Source organism: Leptosomus discolor, chromosome 6 (assembly GCF_034619465.1).
Source record: "Leptosomus discolor isolate bLepDis1 chromosome 6, bLepDis1.hap2, whole genome shotgun sequence".
Lineage (NCBI taxonomy): Eukaryota > Metazoa > Chordata > Aves > Leptosomiformes > Leptosomidae > Leptosomus > Leptosomus discolor.
Window position 1 is genome coordinate 6,687,993 of NC_141396.1, and position 19,404 is coordinate 6,707,396.

At 46.5% G+C, this 19,404-nt stretch overlaps 1 protein-coding gene across 1 annotated transcript; it reads right to left on the reverse strand.

Annotated features, from left to right (window-relative positions):
• Positions 1 to 214: 214 nt before the first annotated feature.
• Positions 215 to 17,731, reverse strand: BAG3 (BAG cochaperone 3). The gene is made up of 4 exons (XM_086466687.1): positions 17,543 to 17,731; positions 5,671 to 6,024; positions 3,159 to 3,539; positions 215 to 1,528 (listed from the first exon to the last, which is right to left on the reverse strand). The coding sequence occupies exons 1-4, from the start codon at positions 17,729 to 17,731 to the stop codon at positions 755 to 757; spliced, it is 1,698 nt and encodes a 565-aa protein (XP_086322813.1). The 3' UTR covers positions 215 to 754.
• Between the last annotated feature and the right edge of the window lie 1,673 nt (positions 17,732 to 19,404).

Genomic DNA, 19,404 nt, shown 5'->3' on the forward strand with positions numbered 1-19,404 from the left:
GCCAAATTCTTTCCTCAATCCACTTACGTGATACAGCAACGATAACTGAAAGGGAGCAAGTGAATGGACAGAGGCACATTTTGGTCTGGATGAGAAAGCAGCTGTCAGACTTCAACTACAATCGTGTAATAAAAGAAATTTCTATGTTTAGAACAGTGTATTTGAAACCCCTTACTGCCCTTACATTTCCAGCTTATAAAATCACAAGACTAAATTAGGCTTCTATATTATTTTATTTCCCTCTTAAAATATAGCATCGAAGTCCTGCACACATATAAATATCCCTACAGTTTCTTACACACTTTCTATCCATCATTATGTAAAGTGCCCAACTGTGAACATTAAAAATAAAAACATTACTGTTACGAGTAGCTATACTTATAGAAGGACTGGTATTCTGACAATGCAGGCCACTGATTTTACAAAAATCACCTGCAAAAGAATACACCCTAAACAACACGCATCAATATTAACCCTGAAGTAGATGGCTTGGCTTCTTCCCCACTCAGCTGATCTAAAAGTGATTAATGTACAGGGTTTATTTTTGAAACATGTCTTTTACATAGTGTAAGAATAAAGGATAAATGCATTTCTTTCTAACTCCCTCCTTCCCCCACAAAGTGTTTACTGTGTCCCAAGCTGCTATATTGATTAAAAACCAGTTGAAAAGAGCTCTGGAAATGCATGCAACTTAAAATTCACTTAAACACACTTTAAGTTATAAAGTCTGAGAGATTTTAATTTCAGCACGTGGCTACGGTTCAGTTGGATTATTAGATGTGTTTGTCGTGGTGGCCAGATTGGTAAACACTTCTTCCTTAGTTTCAGGCTGATGTCTTTCCATTTTGGTTTCCTCTTTAGCATCTTTATTACTGGTATCTCCCTTGCTCTTGACTACCACAGGTTCAATCTCCATGATTTCCTGTGGTGGCCTGGGCTCTGGCAAATTAGGCTGAAGTCCATCAACTTGAACAGGTTCTGGGACATCTTCTGCTTTCTGTTCAAGTCTTTCCAAAATGTTCTGGACCTTCCTTACACCATCTCTCCTTGCCTGGCGCACATCCGCACGACCCTCAGGGTCCACTGAGTCTAGGGCCAGCAACTCTTTGGTCAAATACTCTTCGATCATCAAGTATTTTTTGTCAGTTTTCTTGCCTTCAAAGGAGTTGACTGCCTGCTCGAGCATTTGTACTTTCTCCAGAATTGCCTCCACTTTCAAAACACCAGGATGCTTTTGGGGTTCTCCTGTTTCCACCGTCTTCAGTGTCGCCGCTTCTTCAGGAGGAGGCCTTTCCTGCGGGGGAACAATCTTAGCTGGGCAGGGAACCTTTTTATCAGCCTTCTCTGCCATGGCTGGTGGCTTCTGGGGTGGCAGTTTAGGATCCGGTTCTTGGTGAGTGACCTGAATCGGGATATATGCTGACGGCGCCTCTGTTTCGGGTGGTGGGACTGCCTTGTTTTCGGGTTTCATTTCAGGAGGTGGGGATGGTCTTGGCAGCTCTTGAGGTGGGACTTGTTGCTGAGAAACCTGGTGAGCAAGGCAAGTTTGCGTTGAGACACAATGAACAACGCTCCTTACTTCCTTCTAAAGAACAAGTAACCTAACATCCAATTTTCTATACTTCTAGAAGCACAACTTTTGCACATGCCAGATGATTATCTTTCCTGTGCATTGCTGAATTTTACTGTCTTCAGATTAAAAAAGGCACTGTGCTGAAGAGTTCAGTTATTGTTTTTAAGCTATCGCAGATTACAAGCACCAGTTGACCCTGAAAGACATTAAACTTCAACCCACCAAATCCTGCCCATGCTCACTAAAATCAGCCCTACAAGCAGTTTTATGAGGCAGGACCTTAGAGCAAAGCCCTCACCTGACTTAAGTGAGTAAGATTTGTTGCAGCATAGACAAGATTTCATCCTCAGCGTGTCACTAAGTGCAAGCTGGTGCTTCTTGAAAAGCTCACTACTTTGCTGAGTTTTAATCACATTTTGGGCTATTCTCATCCTGTTCCTGTTTTCAGGACATTCCTTTACTTGCTGGTGCTGATTTTATCTTTAGCATATTTACAGGCAGAGGTTACTATGTCAATCTTATTACACTGCAGCAATTAGAAGCAATCCCTGGGATTACTACAGATCTAACAGTCACCAAATCATAAATCTCTTGAAATTGAGATTAGTTTTGAAATCTTAGCAGAAAACTGGAATTGGCGAGATCTGTATTTTTCTTCCCCTGCTACCTCCTTCATTTATTTGTGCACACATACAGTTGTTTTGGAAAGGTACTAGATCCAGCTCTCATGGATTTAGACAGCTGAAGTAAAATACCTACATTTATATTAAGTAAACAGCCTGCACTGACAATCCGTTACTGCTTTACCCACTAACTGTAAAATTTGATCAGGGAGCTCAAATTCTCACCTGTAAAAACAAATTAGCATTATAACTTAGAATATGCCATTAAATCTGAAGTCTTCATTGTTTTGTCCTAGCACCTGCGTTTTCAAAAACATTAACCTAATTCTGCTCCTGTCATTTTCAACATGAAATCTCTCCAGAGAGGAAATCAGGGCTTGTTTTTATACACACCCCCTTCCACACACTCACAGTTGTCAAATTCCCAGTAGTGTTTAACTGTAGTTTTAGTAAGAATTTTAACACACAAAAAATGTCAATGAGCAACATGTTCTATGAGCAAGAGCACGCTTCATGTAGGAAAAATAAAAAGCTCTGACTAGATTTTGCTGATCCTTTCTTCATAACTAAAATTACTTTGTGCATCTGATGCTATCCCAAATGGTTCTGAGACATCAATGAGGTGTATTTACATAGATGCCACAAATCCCACGGACCTGATTTTCTTCTCCCATAATGCAACATCAGTGACCTCAGTGTAATTACACCCAATTATACTCTGATGAGAGGGAAATCAAATTGTGTCTTAAATCATATTTCAGTGATCCAAAGACTCCACAGTCCTGATAGGTGGAAAGGAAACTTCCTGCCAATATGATCTCAGTATCTCCCAGCTTGTTCAAATCCAGAAATGGAGACTGCTTTAAGTGCTTTCATGTACCTGGTAGTACAAGCTAATTTTTCATCTCTAGCCACACTGAACAGAGTGCCTGGCAGGTAATTCCCTTCCCCGTTCTACATACCTGGGGTCTGTCTACAACTGTCTGCACTCTGATGGGGGCCGGGGGCTGCATCTGGGTGGTAACTCTGGCCGGTGAACTTTCACGGCTCGATGAGCCCCTCTGAGAGACTCTGAATGGAGACTGCGCTCGCGTCGTCTTGGGCTCCCTCTCATCTGGTTGGATTTTGTGAAACACTGGTTGGTGGGGTTGGTATTCGCTCTGCTGGGCAGGGTAGTGCGTTTTCTGTGCCTGATGGTAGACTTGCGTGGGCTGCCGTTGGATATTTTCGTGGATCACAGGAATTGGAATATAACCGCGAGGAAGCTGATGGCTTCCTGCGTTGGGTCTGCCCGAGGACTGAGAAGAAACCGTTGGAGAATCAGAAGCTCCAGGAGATTGAGGCTGCCATGAAAACAAAATCCATTATTACATTTTAACTGTTTTGTGCTCACAGTACTTTTCATTTCCAAAGAGAAAAGGAGATGGTCATAGAAACTGAGCTCGTGTTTCCGGCATGCAAGGGATCCACTTCCTTGTTTTTTCGGCCAAGGGCCTCACTAGACAAACCACAGAAGTTGAGAGAGCATCATTATAACAAGTAGAAACCTGAGCTACAGCATTCCCAGCCCTCAAATGAGCAGGGAGTGGATGCTCAGTCAGAATGTTTTCTGCTTTTGCATGGCTGTTCCTGTCTAAACCTGTTAAATTTGAGGCAAACTAAAGTTAAGCAAACAAATTATATGCTGGAGACAAAAAACAAACCCCTAACAGAGGTGCACAGCATTTAGACTTCTGCTCCCAGTCACGCTAAAAGATTTTGTTTGTTTTGGTTTGCTGGTTGTTTGGTGGGTTTGTTTTGTTTTGTTTTCAAAGCATGTAATTCGGTAGCAGGCTCTTGCAACGCACATATGGCTTGTGCCCCCTTTCCCCCACCTAAGACCTTCCAACACCTTGGCACCAGCCGTGAGAGCCGCTCTAGCTCAGACCCGCTGTTAGCAGAAGGAAGCACCAGGCTCGCTGCAGAATCCAGTCCCCAGCGCGCTCCAGGCTGCGGGGCTGCAGTCTGCAGAAAAGGCAGTTTGTTTGCTCGCAGCTCCCTCCCACCTCCTGCTATGCCAATCCATCACCTCACCTACTTTGCACCAACTCCAGTAGCTGTCAGGCTATTCTGACCAGTTTCACTCACTAAATAAGAGGGAAAAAAAATGATTTCCTGATAGGTTTGTTACATGGCTCAGCAAAAGGCCAGGTCAGACTGGAGCTGGCAGGACAAGACAGCCAGAAGACCAAGAGAAGGGCAAGCAAGGCAGGCGAGGAAGGGGAACAAGCCCCCTCTTTTGGTACTGGTGAACTGCTCAGCTGCCCATGGAACAGCAACCTTAAATAAATAAAGGAATGCTGGTTTGTATTATGGTACCCATCACTGCCACTACTGCTGGCCTTGCTGACAAGGGGTTTAAAGGCACAATCACAGGCTCTGGACAGTCAATACCCACACTGCGCTGCCTAAGTTTGTAACAGCAAGTTCTGAGGTCCTCAGGAGTTCTCAGAGGACTTCAGTAAGAGGCGCAAAAGACATGTTCCTGAAGCCACTCTGCATACAAGACAAAGCTGTACAGCGCTGGGAGAAGGAAAAGCTGAACCTCTTGTCCCAGCACTGCATGGACAAGGCATCATTAGTTGAGACAGCTGAGAAACCTACTAACAGAATTTTAATTACGTTGTTCAGACTCCAAACAGGTCTCAGAGAAAAAGCCATCGCTGCTGAATTACAGACCTGATGATGCATTTTCAGCTTGGTGAAGGCTGAATTTCCTGCTCATCTTACTTTGAATAAAAATGAGTTTGATCCTTCCATATGTATTACAAGAATACCAATTCTGCTAATTCTCCAGAGAGAACAGGCAAACCAAACCCCTACCTTCTGAAACACAAAGCTTTAAAGAAGCTTGTAGTTTGAAAAATATTTTAACATGCCACTGAAGGACAAAAACACTTTACAACTCACTTTTAAAGCTGTATATATGTGAATGTGAATTCATACACTTAATGCAACAGAAGTATTAAATGGGTAAGCAAAGATCACAGCAGTAGAACTTCTGAAATGGCCTGGGTTGTTAGCCAACTGGCCACTGCTTTTTTTCCTCTCCTATTTTGTTCACTTAGGTTTCTGACTCATGGTGCAGAACACAAGAGACCTGTCTGTATACTGAATCAGTATAAAGCCTAAAAAAAAAATCCTCCCCTGCTGCAGGACCTGCACGGCTCAGAGGCTCCCTTTTTGCAGAAGCCATTTACATGCATTTACTTCCACAGACTCACGTCAGAATGAAAGCGAGCGGTGCTAGAGAAACCCTACAGATTTATGCTGCCGTGACTGTGCGCTTTTGCATTTTAATACTCTGGAAGTACCGGGAAAATGTAATCCTGTGGCAAGTTTGGCTTTCTGAAGGATAAACTACCCGTGTGACATTCAGGTCATAAATGCTGCAAAGACCAATGCAAACACACCCCAGCAACACTGACAAGTTACCTCGGGTCCGTGTGCGGCCGGCGCTTGGGCTGCTGCAGCTGCCGTTGTCTGTCCACACTGTTTATCTGTCTGAGAAGCCTCCGTCGGTCCCCTTGGAGGGGACTCGGGGCCGGCATAGGCCCCCCTTAGAGGTGGCTGCGCCTGCACGGTGGTAGGCACAGCTTCTGTCTTGTACCGCTGCACGCCGGGCTGCGGAGCAGAAAAGCACGGGTGCTGTCTGCCATCGATGCCCTCGTGGATGACGGGAATAGGGATATAGCCAGCCCGGAGCTTGGGGTATCCCATGGTTCCTTCTCTTGCTGGCAGCTGCTTGGGGCTATCACGAGATGGACCGTTTGCTGATGACTGGCCTTCCTAGAAGTTAAAAACATCACATAGCATTTGCTGGTAGCTCGGCTCGGTACACCTGGTGAGAAAAAAGCTGCCCTGAAGGTTTGTCCTAAAAGCTGCATATGAGAAGTTCAGACCCTCCTGGGTAGCTACCAGCAGGTGCTACCACTCCAGATCTGCAGACAAGAGAAGAGAATAACAAAAAATATCTGCTTATGTAGTAGTCTTTCACCCCCACTTCTCAAAAAGACCAACTTAGCTTTTACAATCCCTGCCTAATTACAACAGGATTTCTTTCTTAGCATACGTTACTTGCATTTAGCCACCAGCCCACCCCCTTCAGGCACAAGCTCCTCCAAACAAGTGCTTGTGGGACTGGAGACATTTCCTCAGCACCTCTTAGAACCCACCCAGTGCTACAGGTAACATCCGATGAGAAACTTTCAAGGAAGCCTAATCCCATCAGAAGTGCAATGTTTGCTAGTGCTGTTCTTCCCCCTGGCTACCTAAAGAGTTACTAATGCCGCATACTGAAGGGTATATTCACTTTCACCTACCAGGGATCCAGTTCAGTAAATACTGAAGGAGAGGAGAGGGGAAGACAGGATAGTGTAATGAAGAAGAAAACACTGAAAAGCAAGATAAAATAAATCCCTGCGGTGTCTGACTACACTCACTGGACAATGTCAAAGCTCTGGCAAGGGTGGAAGTGGTTTGTACTAAGAGCCCTCACAAGTCCTCTAGTAAGTTCTTCCTGCATGGGTCATTCTATTTTGAGGCCCCACGAGGGCCAAGTTCCAGATGTATCTCTAAGTCAGATCATATAACAAGCACCTCTGTCATTCAGAGGGTAATGTCATTATTCAGTAAGAGGAGAATTTAATAAGGGGACATATGGTGCAAGTGTTGGAAACCCTATTTTTAAAGGGGTGTTTAAGCTGCAAAAATATTTAGTGTTGCTTCTGTACACATTAACATACTAATTCATTAAGAACATTAACTATTTTACCAACCAGATTTTGAGTGTTCTTACTATATGACAGTATCCCCTTAAAAAGTAATTTCTGAGAATTCCTGTAAGCAATCAAACAGCAGAGAACAAAGGCTATTATTTAGGTAAACTAATAACATAAAGATAACAAGTACTGAAAGGAACAAGTTCCAAGTCAGACCCCTGATGTTTTCTCACTAAAAAAAACCCCTCCACAAACAAAGGGAAAATTCTGAAGGAGGCATAGAGGAGAGCCAGGCCTAGAAAGTTCGCACAGAGAAGTAATTTGAAGTTGGCTTTTCCAGTTGCAGAACAAGGATGATCTCATGCCAAGGTCTGCACCGGGATCCACCGCCGACGGATGAGTCATTTTACATTCACCCTACCGGGAAACCACATTCCTCTGCTGGACACGGGCTGTCTGGGGGCTTCAGCACCCCGAGCACCAACAAAAGGACATTTGCCAATTCACCTTCTACCAGCACACCCCCGAAGCCGCAGCACTCCCGGCAGCCACCCTTCCCGGGATCTGGAGAGACGCGCAGTTACGCCAGCAAACTGTGTTTGCCGGAAAATAAATGTGAGGTGCGCTCAGCTAGCAACAATGCGAGGCCACGTCAGAGCCAAATCTCCGCCGGGCGAGCGGAGCCGAGCCGGCTGCCGAGCTTGGAGGGAAACCGATGATTCGACAGTCGGAAGACGCACCTCGCCGCTCCGCGCTGACTCGATGCGTTCTGCGCCCGGCGTGCACCAGCTGCTCGCACCGGCTTCCTACGGGAGGGAGCAGGGCGGAGGGCTGCGGGGGTAACCCGAGAGTTCACAGCCAGCCACCCCACCACCTACAGGCTCGGCTCCCACGGCTATAAAAAGGAGATTCACTCACTCGCAGCGTTGTCAGACTCGCTGCGGGAAGGGTCTAGGAATTTGGGGGCCAGCAGCACCTACAGACGCCCTGATGTGGGACGGCTCTCGGCTACACTTGCTCCACTCCACCCGGGTGTACAACAGACCTGCCCTAAGGGATTAGTTGCCACCTCCTCTGTCTCTTGGAATTTTAGGGGTCTGCGATGTTTTGAACTGCTCCATTTGGGGATAAGACCTTCAATATTCTGGAGTAATCCACAACGTTAAATCATTGCCAAGGCTTCAACACGGACGGTCTCCCACTCCTCCCACCCTCCCTGAACCCCCTCCTAGGAGTCTGACCATGGGCTACCCCTCCCTTGTGCTTGTTCTCAGACCACTGAGGTTGCCCTTGTTTTGAACGGCCTCAGCAATATGAAAAATCTGCAATTTAAGCCCCAGTAAGAAATAGAAAAAGAAGCCCCAAACCAAAGAAAAATCAGGTTGGACTGCTTTGTCAAACCATTCAGTTTTTATTCAAAGTGAAAACTTCTGGCAAGTTTAATACTTTTTTTTAAAGGAGACGCTGGCCCCTCTTTAAGAGCCACAGCACAAACTACAGTGTCATCATTTGTCATTTATTCTTACAGCTTCAGACAACCTGTGCTGCTCCTATGGAAAGTTAGTATTTCGGGTCAGTTCTTTGTTCCAGGCTTTTTTTCCCCTGTAGTCAGGTCTGCTACCCACAGAGGAATTTTTGTGTGTTTAACAGCGCAGTCATGTTGGTACAGTCCTCAGTAAAGGAACAAATGCAGCATCCCTTGGGTTTTTTCCCACCATCAGTACCTCTGAGGCAGAGAGATCAGATTTAGGAAAGGCGCTCTCATCACAACCACTCCTGATCTGCATTGTTCTCCTCAACGCTTAGTTAATATTTAACTCTACAAATGGTTGCTTATGTTAGCCAGTTTGTATCACCACATCCTCAGCAGGCCTTCTTCCCTGTTCCTTTCCTTCCACCGTTTCAGATGTCCATGAACATGCACACTCCATGTACTTTGAAGCACCTTGCACTAAGGAATGACCAAGGACCATGATCAAAGACTGAAGAGCCCTTGGGTTCAGGTAGATGGCTGCAAGCAGTTCAGGTTCGTTTTTAGTGAGAATCCAGCAAAACAGCAAGCACATGCAGATCCAAATAACCCTGGAGTCAGAGACTTTTGGCCAAAGCAGTCCTGTGTTGTTCAAGGGAGCCTGCATTTCCAGCCTGGACAAACAGGTTCTGGAAGACTTCAGGAGAAGCTCGGGTGTGCCTGGGGACACTGTGGCAAGGGGAAAGGAATTTAATCACGTTCTGAAAAATTCTCATCAAGTGCTACGGAGAAGGGATTTGTGGATTCCCTCTAAATGCTTTAATGCTTAAATTTCACAGGATAGCCAGGCAGAAGACCAAAACTGTCCATTTTTGGTTTTTATTTGCCTTCTAGCAAATACAATTCTTGCTCATTACAAACGTGTTATCTCAAAAAGCCCGGAGCTCACATTTAACACAGATCTGCACAAAGAAGTATGACCCATAAATGAATGACAAGTCCTAGTCCATCATCCTTCCCAGTTTAAGTATAAAAAAACCCCAAGAACCCAGCTCAGATTTCTGCATTGAAAAAACTGAAGGAAATTTCTCCTGCCCTCATCCAAGGAAACAATAAGTTCTTTGACAATAAAACTGAGAGTAATTACAAGCAACAGAGTACTGATGAATTTTCCCAGAAGTAGCAGGACTGACAACAGGTGCTGCAGGAATCCCAGCCGTGATCACACACTTATTTTACATTTAAGAGACAGAATCCCCAAGAAAGGAGGGAGCACAAAAATGCAAAAAACTCCCTTGAGCAGCCCAGAAATTTTGACTGCGCTTCAGGTAGCCTGAAACGCCACCAGAAACTCAGATCCTATCCACTATTTCAGGAGGTGCCGAGTAGTGTAAAGGAGTCGTCATCGCTGGTCAAATGAGAGAGGGAAAAAAAAAGCATCGCTGTGTTTTGAGCAAGCGGCGAGTGGGACAGCCGAGCCATGCTGGGAGATCTGCTCAGGAGGAAGGACAGCGCTCCCACCTCTCGGGATAGGGACACGCGTTTCTGTTGTGAGGCCATCACCATGATAAATAAAGGTGCAGCCAGCACAAGTTGTGCAACTGGAAAAAACACTTCATACCCCCACATCCTACTCTTGGCTTCCCATGGGAAGGGCACAGTCAGCAGTGACGCTAAAATCCTCAAACTCGCTCAGATTTTAGGTGAGTTCTGAGGCTGCGTGCCATTGGAATGAAAAGAAGTGACAGCAAGAGAAAAACACAACCTTGCCACAGAACTCCCGGTACAGCTGTACTATCTATCCAGAGCGGATGATGGAGTAACTCCTAGTGTGCTCCAGTGACTGCTCAAGTGTTACTCCAGGCTGAAACACAGAAACCTGCAAATTCAGTCACTGCTGATGCTGGCAAATAGCCCTTGGAGTCATCCAGATGGCTGTACCAATAGAGTGAAATTTGTCAAAATATTCTGTATGCACACTAGAGTACTTGAACAGTTGTATTGAACTTGGAATCTCCCTTTTGAGACTGCTTCCATAACACATTTTTCCTTCCTCTTTTACCAAGATGGTCTACAGAAAAAGAAGTTAAAAAGCAAGTTTTGCTGCCATCACTCTTGCATTTTTCTTGATCTGTACTGGTATTATTTGTAGTACAGTAAATTCAGTTCTCTAAAGCAGGTATGTATTATACACACAGGTAGCACCTCTGTAGCTCCTGCAGAGCAGCAGTGCAAATATTTAAATTGTACTTGTTTTGTAAATACTATCTAGCAAAGGAACACAAAAATTTACAAGCATTACCAGGAGATGAAATCTCTCTTTCTGGATGCAAACAGAAGGTCTACTGACTTTAGTACGGTTCTGAACTTTTAAGCTGCTGCTGTAAAAAGTATCATGCAAATGAAAGTATTCTGGTTGCTCAAGTGACTGAGAAAATGCCATTATCTGACAAAATCTGACTTGAGAACACAGCTCCCACGATTTTAAGCCCAGATTCTATATATTTAAGGGGGTAGTATGATTCTGTTTTTTCACAGGAGAATACAACATAATGGAGTGACTGAAATAAGACAACTAAGTTTTCTCTGCACATATACTCAAACCTATTTTTATGAGAAATTGCCACAAATAACCAAAAAAAAAGCCAGCAGTACCTAATATTCAAATCTAAGAATGATGGGCCAATTCTATTTATTAAAAAAAAAAAATACCATTTTACGTCATGGAAAGGTAAAACTTTAACCATTAGAACTGGATTCCACATCCACTTGTATCTGACTTTTGGCCAGACCCTTTTTCCCCCCCTTCTCTGTTGCACTAACTACATAAATCAAATCTACTACACTAGCTTTGCTACTGATAGAAATGAGCATATCCAAGTATTTCTAGAAAGTTTCTCAACAGTGCTTTGTGCTTAAACATATTAACAGTAACCATTACCATCAAGTACATTTCATCAATGCTTCCCAGAGAACCAGACAAGTGGGAAGGTGGGGGGAGTGATTTGCTCTCAGCGCTGACCCCTAACTCCCTGCTGCCGTGCTTCAGCCACTGAAGGCTTTTACATTCTCACTGTTTTTACTCCCAGTTTGTGCTTAAATATATACACTGAGCAAATAGGCATTTGAGCAAGATATCATTAGCTAATGACTGCAGGAAACCATGAATAAGCTCGGTCGCATGAGCTGTCTCATTAGACCTTTATGTCGGTCACATCATGTAACCCATTTAATACATCAAGCTGCTTTTGATGTTTTACTTGTTGAATGCTGAGCTTTATTTCCTCACACACACATGTGTAGGCAAATAGGCCTTTTGTTCTCTCTTGTAATTATCATGTTGCATTATGGAAGTATGACATTAGCATCTGCTCTAACTGATGGAGCTCAATGAGGTCATTAGAAATAAACACTATTAAAAATTGAAGGAGAAATCTAATCCTAAGCTTCCCAGAACAGAGTGCCTTACTGGAGCAAGCCTGTTGGCTATCTTGCAGACTAATCTTATTTCAGGAACGAAAACTGTTCTTTTTTATCAGTAAGAGGATTCTTCCTTAGGCTAAAATGCCTTGGCATAGACATGACAACACTTGCCCTTTATGCCCGAGCGTGGAAGTTGGCCCAGGCACAGCAAGCATCCGATGGGCCAAATGGAACATGTTCAGAGAAAGAAGCACTGACTGCTATGAAGAGCAGAGCGCTCTCAGGAGAGCTGGTATCACCACCCATCCTGTCAGCTTTAATGGACAGGGTTAAAGAAAAGCCCTTTAGCGCGCAACAGAAATATCCTTGTCAAGGGTGATGAGAATGACACACTTCATTCAGTTATTTCTGTTCACTGCCTGCTTACTCAAGAAGCAGGTGGTCAACCTGTTGCTTTCCTGCTATGAGCTGTAAGCCAGAAATTTGCAACACAGAAGAAAGTACAAGCCTCAAGAGTTAGCAAATGCCCCACAGAAAAGGAGAGTAAGCAGCTAAGGACTGAAGAGTAGGTCGTGAATTTCACAGGTTAGAGTCACAAGGCCTACATTTTCATCTAAATTTCATTTTGCACACAGCAGTTTTCTGACTTCACCTCCTTAAACAGCAATTTTCCAACACTATAAAACCACGTGCTACACTGCGCCCTAGTCATCAATTGTAAGGCTTTGCCATCAGCCATAAAATAATACTTCCGTGCTCCCTGACCTATGCGCGGTCAGACAAGTCGCTTCACCACCCCATGTCTCATTTTCCTGTCTGTAAAACCAAGAAGAAAAAAACCTAAAATTAATCAAACCAACTGCTTCTGCAACATATTTGAAGATACAGCACTTTTTTGTCTATAAACAGCACTTTTTTGTCTATAATTAAGTAATGTCATTTGTGTGAACAAGCCGTTTCTTCTATTTTATATTTAACTTGGCATGAAGAGAGGGCGTAGCTGCCACAGTAAAGGTGAAGACAAAGCTCACCTAGGACTGATACCGTCTACATACCCCAAAGCATACTGGATTGTTACCTGCCTTATCATGGTTCAAGGGGGAACAATTCTATTTTTGCCATGTGGTTATGGAAAAGTCCTGCCTGCGTACGTTATCAGTGTTAAAAATATGATTCCTAGGTAAGAATGCTGCCACCTGGCACAAGTATTCTTCCTTTCTCCTTTAGGTAAGAGGTACGCTGTGTCAGGAGCTGCACAGAACCATGCCAGACCTTCCTTGCTTTTCCTCTTGCGTGACTGCCCAGACACTGCCACGTTATCTCTAGCGTCGTTTCTTCCTGTTCATTTCTCTTTTTTCCAATTTGATCCACCCCTTGCTTTCAGATTAATTGGTATCTCCATAAATTAACTCCCTGCTTACCATATTCTATCAAGGGGGGCTGCTTTAAATAACTACACAAAGCAGCTCCAGGGAATCTGGACAAAGGCAGTACACAACCCTCTAAAAAAATCCCCTACTGATAATTTTACCACTCCTACATTATGACTTTTATATACAGTACCTTTTAATCCAGTAACTAATTTATTAACCTGACTGTGAGAGAATGCACATCAGCATAGGTAATGTAAAAAGCACTGCAGGTAAGAGACCTAAATTGTTACCTAGTCTTGCATTCCCTTCCACTGATGTGAACCACTGCAAAAGACGCCATTTCAGAGAGGCTGTATTGAACTTCCAATCCAATTTCTAATTTGGTCTACCAAGAATTTTTCAGTCAACTCTAACGTGAGAAGTCAGTGCTCCAAAATAAGTTCACTGCTAAAGAGATGGGAATTGAGTGACTTAAAACTTATTTGGGGAAGCAGAGAGAAAAGAGATGCAACAGCCACGAAGGGCGAGGATGGAAACTTCGGTGCAGTTAGTTGTCCCCCAAATACCAACGAAGCCTCCAGTACGAGGGTAAGATGGCTTCTTCTTCTTCCTTTGTTCAGGCTTGTGCAGTCATCATCGCAACCAATTAATATACCACTTTTATGGCTGCTCCCAGACTTTGTGGCTGGCTGGTACAGCTTTTATCTCAAACCTGAGGCATTAGTGAGCTATCGATCATTGTAATGTTAGTTCAGTGCAGCTCAGCACAGTCAATTCCTTTGGTCTATTTTTAGTTGCATTATTTCCCATTGGGTTTACTGCATGTGGAAACAACATACGGAAGGGGCATCAATAAATACTTACACAAGCCTTATTTCTGTTTTCTTCTTTAAAAGTGATCTGGTTTTATCAACACTTTGGGGAATACCAAGTAAACAATTTAACATTCTAAGACAATCTTGTAGAAAGTATGCTGAGCTGTCATGGCACAAGTTAACACAGAAAATACCAACAACAGGTGAGCACAGGAGATCAATAATTCCACCAAAGAAAAGACAAGAAAAGTGAAGAAAAGTGACATTGCTAGTACACCCTTGTTTAGTAAAAGTACACGTATATATGCTTCATTATATTGATTGTACCTTATTCTTTGAATGTCCGACTATTAACTAATTAGACACTTGGAAGAAAATCATTAGTCTACCAAGAGGTTTTGTTAATAAACGTTTTTCAGCCATTTGCAAAGTCATGGCTTATTTCTCACTCAGTACGGTAAAAGATTTTCTGTTCTTTCTCAGGAAGGGCTCCTTAGTCCAGCCTTATACCGAACGATTTCATACAAGTAACAGAGCTAAACATGCAGAGGAAGGACACCCATCCTTCATGTGGATAAAAAAAGGCCAGACTGAATGAGAACATAAGAGAGCGCCACGTGAATTGATGAACGCATCTAAAATGCATAGTTAATGTGAAATCAAGGTCTGGTTCTCTTGATTTAAAATAGCTCTATCACGGGTTAAAGTTTTTAAAGAGCCATTTCTCCCTTTACCTGGTTATATACCTGGTGCAGTTTACTGCAGTCAGCACAGTTACACTGATGTCAAGCCTGGAGCAAGACCAAGATCAACCACTTGCGAAAAATGGGACTTCATCATTAATACTGTCTCAGCTGCATTACTTAGCTGGGAAAGCTCGGTTAGCTTTAGTCCTGTGCTCCATGCATCGCCCACTTGCTGTGTAATACTTCATTTCCTTGCCCAGGTCTCTTCAGAAAGGGAACAAATATTCAGAAAGAGAATGTTGATATAGCGTAAGGGTTATTCAAAGACCATTGTAAAGGTTATAAAAAATATTGCTAGTTTCACTGGCTGCTTTCAACGAAAGCAAGGCAGCAATAAGGTCAGTACGAGCTTGGTCTTTGCGTAATCATCCTTGAAGAGGTACACAAGTCTGACACAGGCAGTCAGCTTTCACAATCCTCAGATCACTTCTAAAACCCCCAAGTCCTCATTTGAGCTAGACTGAGAACGAGGGGAGTCAGAAAGCCATTCGTATCTAGTCTCTCTTTCTGCCTACATCTGTGATTTCACCCTTCCTACCTGTTTAGGCAAACAATAAAAAAGTGTCTAATGCCTTCAAAAATCACTGCTGGCTTTGAAATTCAGTGTCAGTGGGAAGTCTGTCTTCTTTGGCATTGTCTAGCTAAGAAATTATTATTTAGTAAGATACTTTCCTTGGGCTTGATTCTGAGATTCTTTTGCTAAATAGTACCTGTCCTCATGAAATACACTGGTACTTAACAAACAATTTCAGAAGCTGTCCATTAATTCCAGCAGATATTCTTAACTCAAGGCTCTGACAAATGGCTGTATGAGATCAGTTACACAGAACTTCTATCACCAGGAACTGAACGGGTTTTCTTCTTTGAACAACATCAGGCAGGAACTGCCAAAAGTCAACAGCTTTCCATATTCACCTCTGGAGGCATTTCTCTCTCTCTGTCAATGAACGATCCCAAAGCACACACACATTCCTGCTTATAGTGGGCAGATTTTCCTCTTTGGAAAAAAGCATATCCCACAAAAGCCGTTCAAAAGCAGGTGCAGCTTTTTCGATCGGTAATAACCCTCTCAAGTTGGCAGAAGAGGCACTTTTTCATTACCACAGATGTCACATCAGCTAGGAGGGGAAATGTGTGTCGTTTCAGGCACCCGCTCAGGCAGAGCACTGACCCGTCAGAGCGCTTCAAACTCTCTTTTCACACGATTATCAAAAGCAGCTTAAATGAGACTTTTCTGCTAAACGGGTTAGTTTCAAGTGGTATTTCTGTAACAAAAGCCTTTGAGTAAAAAGCACGCTTTTCTTCTCAAGTATGTTTTATGGCTATAAAAACCATACTATTTATTATTTTGACCGCCGTAACAGCCAGTGCTAACAGGTGCCTCACTGCAGCAGGAAGGTGGTGCCTCCAAGGAGGAGTCAAAACACTTTTTCCTACGCCAGTCTCGTTATTCATACTACCAAAGTACATTTTCCTAAGACCTCTCTGTATTATTACCAGAACGACGTTGTTTATAGACCACATGAGCTAGCCCTTGGACGAGGGGATTAATTTGTGACGGAGAAGCACGTCCCATTCATTTCTGCTCCACACCAGGCTGCTCCCACCGCGCTCCCAGTCTGCGCTCACGAAGGGGAGAGTTTCAAAAAACATTAACTCCTTAAAACAGTAACCCCGACCCAGGGCTTTGCCCCTCGCGTTTTACGTAAGGCGACAGCACAGAAAGTCCCACGACGACCCATTTCGGTCCCTCCCAGCCGCCGTACGATCCGCGCACCGCCGAACGCACCGCGGGGGCTCCCGCCGCCCCGCGCAGCGCCCCCCGCCCGCCGCCGCTCGCCGGCGCGGTGCGGCGGCTCCTGCCCCAGCCCCGGCTCCCCGGGCCCCTCCCCGGCGGCAGCCGGCCCCGGGCCCCCGGCCAACCGCCCCCGCCTCGCCCGGGGACGTGGCGGAACCCCCTTCCAGGCGGGGACGGCCGGAGCCAGGCCGAGGCGGGCCGTTCCGCCGGGAGCGGGCCCGCGGTGAAGCCGTGCTGCCGGCGGAGAAGGGCAGGGAAAGCCCCGAGGAATCGGGTTCTCCCTCCGGGCAACTTCGGCTCAAGTTTCCAGCACTTTCTGCCGACAGCCATCGCAGCGCAAAAATACCCGCGCGGGTCCAAGGGCTGAATTCCCCAAAACCCACAGAATTTGACCCGTAAGGGCCGTTCCTGAGGGCCCCGATAAAACAACCGTTCTCCCCTCCGCGCCTCTCCTTCCATGGACATATTTGGACTAAGATACGGCTTTTCCCTGAGCGTGCTCCAGAACAAAACCAGACCAGACGGCTACTGGGAGAGCTTGTGGGCAGGGGGGAAAAGGAAAAAAAAAAAAAGAAAACTTGACAAGTAGAAGTCCGGGCTAGGTTTCTCTTTTTTTGTTTGTTTTTTTGGTTTTTTTTCGTTTTTTAAGGGTGTTCATTGTTTTGAGGTGTTCCCAGCCGAAATATAAATCCAGGTCGGCGTCTTCCCAGGCAGGCCGGCCGGACTTAACCCAACTTTAAATAAACATTACAGGGCCGAGGGATCAAATGATTTAATGCACAAAAAAGGGACTGCAGTGCGTCAGAGACAAAAGGCGGCTCCTGCCCTCACTGCACTGCCATGCGCTGGGGGGGGGGGGGGGGGGGGCAGCCCCCGGACACCCCCCACCACCCCCCTCCCCTCCCCTCCCCTCCCCGCGGGCCGCCCCTGCGGGAGCGGGATCGGTGCCCCCCGCCGTACCTGCGCCGCCGCCCGCAGCCGCGGGTCGCTCCAGGTGGTGGTGCGGCTGTTGTGATCCACGAAGAAAGGCCAGCCCGTCTGCGGGTCGATCTTGATCTCCCAGCCCGGGGGCAGCGGCTCGGCGCTGCCCTCCATCTGCTGCTGAGGCGGTGGTGGAGGTGGCGGCGGGGAGTGCGCGGCGGCGCTCATGGCGGGCCGGGGCCGGGCCGTGCCGTGCCGGGTGCCCAGTGTCGGGCGGGGGCGCCGGACCGGCGGCTTTATCCGCCGCGGGGAGGGGGGGGGGGGGGGGGGGGGGGAGGCGCGGGGCTGGAAGTGTCTGGAAACGGCGGCGCGGGGCGCGGGGGGCGGCGGCGGAGGAGGGACGAGGGCCGGGGGGAGGGACGGACGGACGGAGGAGGAGGAGGAGGGACGCGGAGGAGGAGGTGGCCGGGTCGAAACTTCTGGGTGTCTCCAGCGCGGCTCGGCCCATCCTGGGGTCACCGGACACGTCTCCCCGGGGGCCGGGTCGTGCCGCCCCGAGAGCCGCAGCCCGGCGGCACCGGCCGCGGCCCGGGAGGGGCGTCCCCAGTGTTGGCTCTGCGCTGGCTCTGCAGGGCCGCTCGGCGGGGCAGGGCTGGCTGCAGGCTCCGGGAACGGCCGTAGGAAAGGAGACGGGCAACGCGGGGCCGCTGCTACTGCTGCCGCTGCTGCTGCTGCTGCTGGTGGTGCGGCCGGTCCCCGCTGCAGCGCCAACGCCGGTGCCTCGCAGCCCGCCCGTTGGGCAAGCGGCGTCCCGGGGGCTCCCCAGCCCTCCGACAGGCTCCTTTGGCGGGGGCACGACCCCCCCCGGGGGCTCCCTCCTACTGCCTGAGCGAGAGCACAAACCTCCTCCCCAAAAGCTCCTTGCCCCGTGACTGATAATTCCAGGTTATAGCTGACAACTAACAAAAATCATGTTTCTTCCCCCATAAGGGTGTGGGCAGGCGTTGTTCGTCAAGATTCAACCGGTTTGAACTTTCTCAGCGCTTTGCAAATGTGTGTCTCGGTCCTCGAGTTCACTCAGAGGTGCATCTGAAGGCAAAGAAAGTGTCTGTGAGCTTTAAAATGATCTCTTTCTCCACAGGTGCTGTATCAGCCTGTCATGTACTCGGTGCGTTTAGTTTGAGGCAACTGTACTTCCCGGTTACACCACTTGTAGTCATCTGACAGTCACACGAACAGCCACAGATGCCTGTTGATAGTTACTGTAAGTAGAAGAGTCAATGCACGGTGACCCTCAAGTGCAGACGTTACCTGCTGCAAAATTATTTGCTTCCAGAAATTCGAGATAACGCATTCCTCCGAGATAGATGCTCATTACTGAAGTATCTCTTACTTCAGAAAAAACGACCTGTTCGCACCCCTGGGGACAGTCAGGATCTCCTCCTGCTTGGGGCAGGATCAAAGATCTCTCGATACTGCTTAGCGCGGATAGTCATTCATCCTTTGACAGCGTGGGGTTTATCATGCTGACAAATCTCGTAACTGCTCGAACTTGCTCCTTCATTCCTGTGCCTCTTCCATCCTGCACACCCCCCACCTTCAGAACCACGCTGTGGTCCATCCCGGACCTGGTTTTCTGTCCTCGTTGTTGTGTGCCTTCGACCCATAAGTACTGTAAACAGATGGTTATTTCCCAGAGCATTTACCTTCCGATGGCTGTATTACCACCACCCTTGCTGGCTTACCTGTTTCCCACAGTAACAAGTCACATAACTTGCGCACCTCACAATCCGTCCGGGACTGTGGTGCCCATCCCTGGACGTATCTCCTACCTCTGCTCCCTCTCATGCTCTCTCAGTGACAGAAGACCCCTGCTCAGCCTCACTAATGTCCGCAGTTGC

Coding starts and splice junctions, on each gene's coding strand:
- BAG3 (XM_086466687.1), bottom strand. CDS start 17,731: ATGAGCGCCGCCGCGCACTCCCCGCCGCCACCTCCACCACCGCCTCAG. Junction 6,025..17,542: donor GGCTGCGGGCGGCGGCGCAG/GTACGGCGGGGG, acceptor TTTAACTTCTAG/GAAGGCCAGTCATCAGCAAA. Junction 1,529..3,158: donor CAGTTGTAGACAGACCCCAG/GTATGTAGAACG, acceptor CTTGCTCACCAG/GTTTCTCAGCAACAAGTCCC.